A 4564-nucleotide genomic window follows, 5' to 3' on the forward strand; every position below is an offset into this window, starting at 1 on the left:
ATGTTCGCCCTGGCCCTGGTCTTGGCCCTGGCCCAGGTCCCAGTTGTGGTCCTGGTGCTGGTGCTGGCCCTGGCCCTGGTCCCGGCCCTGGCCCTGGTCCTGGTTGTGGTCCTGGTGCTGGTCCCACTCCTGGCCCTGGTCCTGGCTCTGATCCCAGTCCTGGTGCTGGTGCTAGCTGGTCCTGGCCCTTGTGTTGACCCTGGCCTGGGTCCCAGTCCTGGCCCTGGCCCGGGTGCTGGTTGGCCCTGGCCCTCGTGTTGGTCCTGGTCCCGGTGCTGGTCCCGGTGCTGGTCCCGGCCCACAGCGTTGGAAATCCAGCGACAAGCGTCTCTAAGCCGCACCCCGCTCGCCCGGCGCATCGCCCTGGCGCTTGGGCCCGACTGTTTAAGGCGCTTGAACCCAGGGAAAAAAAAACAAAACAAGAGGACTGGGCTCCCCAGCCGGCGCCTGCCCGTAGCTACGGGGGGGGGGACGAAGACGCAGCGCTGGGGGGGCGTTTGGGTCTGTCACGTGGGGCCAAAACCCGCCGCTGCATCGCCATGAGCAAGAAAACACGTACAAGGTAAATTGCTCGTTTTATTACACGTCATCTGCAAAGCCGAGCCTAGGGCACAGATTGGAGGAGGAGATGTTTGCACGCAGGATTAACGCTTTACCGCTACAGCACTGAAAGCGCGTTGTAAAGCGCCGTCCAAGCAGCCCGAAGGGTCATTGCAGCCGCTCGCGGGTTTGCGCCGCGATGGCGAAGTGCAGCCTTGAACCCTCGGCGTGCCCCAACGCGCAGGGCCGCGCCGTCAGCACAGGGAGCTGAGGTCCCGCTCGCTGCAGCCCACGCTGCAGCACGACGTGGGGAGCAGCCGGGCGGCCTCGCGCTTCCGCAGCGGCCACGTCCCCGCGGCGCCGCGCCAGCCCCGCTCGGCCCCGGTCCCGGCCCCAGCACGGAGCGGCTCCCCGGCGTGGCCCGGGGGCTCCGCGAAGCCGCCGCTCTCGGCCGACGGCGGCGGGGGATCCTCGCCGTCCGCTGCGGAGAAATCGGGGAGGAGACGCCCGTTAGAGGCCGCGGCACCGCGAGTCGACTTAGACGTTCATCTTCTTACCGGGCAAGACGGGGCTGAGCCGCAGAGCTGGGGTGCTGCTCCGGGAGCAGCTCCAGAAAGGATGGGCGGCACTGCCTGGAAACGCGGCGTTTTCCTGCCTCCTTTATTCGCTTTTTCCTAGCAAACGTTTTAACCCATCAGCGTACAAATTTCTGGCAGTGAATGGCCGAATTTTCTGACGCTATCTAAAAATGTGCTAATAGATATAACTACATACAACAGCATGGTATGTAGGTATTTACGTTGCAGAGTATACATTTGACATACCGCATTTATAAATATAATAGTCTCGTGTTTTGGGAGTTGCTGGCCCTGGCAGGGCAGCGTGCTAGCGAGGGCGGCGGCGAGACCTGGGCACGGCTTTCCTCCGGCGTTTAAAGCATCAGCAGAGGATGCCGTCCCGGTGCGGGGATTTGCAGCGGTAACTCGGGCTTACCGCCTCGTTCCTCAGGCTGAGGATTAGCAAAGCTGCTCAGGCTGATTAGCAAAGCCTGATCTAAACCTTCCTCGCTTAGCAAAGCAGCGCGTTAAGCTAACCGAAGCAAGCTGCCGGGCAGCAAGAGCCGCGGAGCCCTGCGGAGGAGCGAAGCGGCCGGCTGGGCTGGGCTCGGCTGGGCTGGGCTCGGCTGGGCTGGGCTCGGCCGGGGGACACTCACCGTCGAGGGCCGCCAAGTCGCCGACGTGCCGCCTCCAGCGGGAGCCACCGCAGGTGAAGACGATGGCCCTGACGAAGTCCCTGCCGCAGAGCCTCACGGGGGTCCCCTGGGCTCCCGCGCCCCGCGCCGCGGCCAGGACGGAGACCAGCGCCAGCGCCAGCAGCCCGGGCCTCATCCTGCCGCAGCGGCGCTCCCGGCTCGGGGTCCGACGGGACGGAGGCACCGGCGATGCCGCGCTGGGAGCATCCTGCCGAAGCCCTCCCGTTTATAGGGACCGTCCGCTCGCTCCACTGCGTAACGGCGATGACTTAATGTTTGCCGAAAACAAGGTAATCGTTTGCTTCACGTAACCTTTTAAGTGCTCGGGGATTTGCACTCGGGTTTTGGCCAGTTGTTAAAGAAGCCTCAGGACTATATAACTGCTTTACAGTAGGAACGCGCGTTTACGGGGCTGGGCGTAGACGGGCGCCGTTAATGTGTATGCTCTGCCGAAAGGAGCGGGCGTTTACTAGGCGTCTCGCAGGTAACGGGCTTCCCCTCCGCGCGCCGCCCGCACGGCTGGCGACAGCAGCCCGTCGCCCACCCGTGCCTGGTATTGCAGCTCGGCGGCATCGGCCCTTTCCTTCAGCAACCCCGAAAGAAAAGGGAGTTGGCTTCTCCCGGCTGCATGCCCCGTCGCGCATCCCTTGGTTCTCAGCACGAGAAACCAGGTACTGGGCAGGGGGGGGGGTCACAAATGCCCACGTTATAAGTGTCCTTATAAATATAAGTGTATATAAGTGGTTGCCAGCTAGTGAGTGGCGATGCCCCCAGCGCCGGTGCAGGCAGGCAGGGTGAAAGCCGGTGCTAGTGCCGGGACCACGGCACATCCCTTTCCAAGTGTGCGCCAGCTGAGCAAGCACGGCTCTCTGCAGCGAGATCTGCCAAAAAAGGCACAGAAAACGGAGGGAAATGGCTCTAAACCAAGCACAGAATAGCTGTGCAATGTTATCCTCACCATCGTTTTTCTTTTGGCGTTATCTGAGAAACAAGTGGCTTCGCTAGGGCAGAGTGCAGCAGCTTTGTGGCTGCGCTGAATCGGCGCTCTGCACACTGTGGAGAGAGTTGGTAGACCTGTTGCACCGCCCTGCACAGTCCCTCCCTATGGTCTCGAATATCGTAGGTGGCAGCAGCTGTAGGTGCCTATTAAAAAAAAAAAAAGGCAATAAAATGCCCTAAAGAGAGAACTGGGCCATTGTAAGGTCGGAAATTCCCTGTTTAAGAACAGAGTGGGCGAGGAACTTGGGGATCTCTGACACTCCCTGGCACCACAAGTGCTATCCAGCACCGCGACGTTACGGTTTAAGTAGTTTACACTACGTGCAGGATGAATTACCGTGTGTTATATATGGGACAGACAGCTCGTTTTTTCACCAGTGGCACCTGTAAGCAAATAGTCATGACCCTGATGAAAAATACAGAGTGTATTTTGGTCAGATTTGTAATAATGATTAACACATGATTCACCTTAATGGATGTCTTTTTTCCGAAATGCAGAAGGATTCATTTTATGTATGTCAAGTGTGCGCTTGCATTTTCATTGTAAAATGTGCAGAATGCAGAAGGAAGTGAATGTTAATGCATCACTAAATGATCTTTAACTTTGGTGATGTGTTTAAATGTTGCACATTTATTGTTAGGCTAATGAGAGAGTCTAAATGTTCTCTATCTATAAAATATATGTCCCACTACATAATGCTTTCAGGAGCAGACAGCTATTGCATTCATCAGTTGACAGGCAGAGCACTTTACTGCCGGGCTTTTGTCTCACTTTGTTCCTGTGACTAGGGGGATCTCCTCTGTGCTGGTCAGATTATAGGCTAACACTTAGACTGTGTTATTAATTAGTCATCTGCAGAGATGCTCCACATTCTCTGTGAGCAGCTGATCTCTGAAAATCCTCTAGACCTCACAGTCCAGGTGGTGGCCCGCCGGGTGCTTCTGATTCGCTTGACCTTCCCCCAGAAAGACAGGGAAAAGCTGCCCGAGCAGCCAAGTGCTGCCTCCATGCCTGCTTCCAGCCAGAAGGACCTGAAAACTGTTCCCAAACGCTCCTGCTCCACGGCAGCAGTGACGGTGGGAGAAGCACCCTGACTTCCTGGGTCAGGCAACAGTTCTCCTACTTCCTCATCTTTCCACACCAACAACTCGGCTCTCCAGCCACTGGGGTGGGGGGAAGGTCATGCAATGCAAAATATCAGATCTGCGCTTTCAGGGTGGCAAAAGTCAATCCTTGTTCCAGGACCACACAGTTATCTCAGGTAAGGACTTTTTGGAGAAGTGTCAGCATGGAATAGAGCGAATTTCAGCTGCAATTTTACGAGTCAAATCTGTCAAGGGTTGAAAACGTTGGTCTGTACTTCTGCCTGCTACGGGGTGACCTGCAGCTCGCAGGAGCTCCTAATGCCATTCAGAGCTCGCCTTCCAACCTCAGTTGTGTTTTCTGGGATAGTAGACAAGACGGATCTAAGGAAAAGTCCATTCACTTGCATGATTTTGCATGGGTAAAGACAATCGACCACTTCTGATAACGACTTCAGGCTATATTCTAGTTCCTGACGGAGTAGCTTAGACAGGAGGGGATTTTTGCCATTTTGGCTTTTTGAGTAAGTCAAGGTTAACCCAAGAAGGAAAGACTTTAATGGACATCTTTCTGTTACCTCCTTTGTATCGTAGGGAAGGCCCTTGGTACAGTAATACAACAGACTGCTCATTTAATGTGGGGGGCTTCCAGGGGAAAAGTCAGTGCATTTGAAAGGGATTTCTAACCAG

The 4564-nt window shown here is 56.3% G+C and overlaps 1 protein-coding gene across 1 annotated transcript; it reads right to left on the reverse strand.

The window, feature by feature from the left end:
- Window positions 1-576: 576 nt before the first annotated feature.
- Window positions 577-1928, reverse strand: INSL5 (insulin like 5). Its single transcript, XM_064516414.1, has 2 exons — window positions 1754-1928; window positions 577-1021 (listed from the first exon to the last, which is right to left on the reverse strand). Exons 1-2 carry the CDS (start codon window positions 1926-1928, stop codon window positions 795-797), a joined length of 402 nt encoding a protein of 133 aa, XP_064372484.1. The 3' UTR covers window positions 577-794.
- Between the last annotated feature and the right edge of the window lie 2636 nt (window positions 1929-4564).

This window comes from Dromaius novaehollandiae, chromosome 8, assembly GCF_036370855.1.
Source record: "Dromaius novaehollandiae isolate bDroNov1 chromosome 8, bDroNov1.hap1, whole genome shotgun sequence".
Lineage (NCBI taxonomy): Eukaryota > Metazoa > Chordata > Aves > Casuariiformes > Dromaiidae > Dromaius > Dromaius novaehollandiae.

Coding starts and splice junctions, on each gene's coding strand:
- INSL5 (XM_064516414.1), bottom strand. CDS start 1,928: ATGAGGCCCGGGCTGCTGGCGCTGGCGCTGGTCTCCGTCCTGGCCGCG. Junction 1,022..1,753: donor CGACTTGGCGGCCCTCGACG/GTGAGTGTCCCC, acceptor ATTTCTCCGCAG/CGGACGGCGAGGATCCCCCG.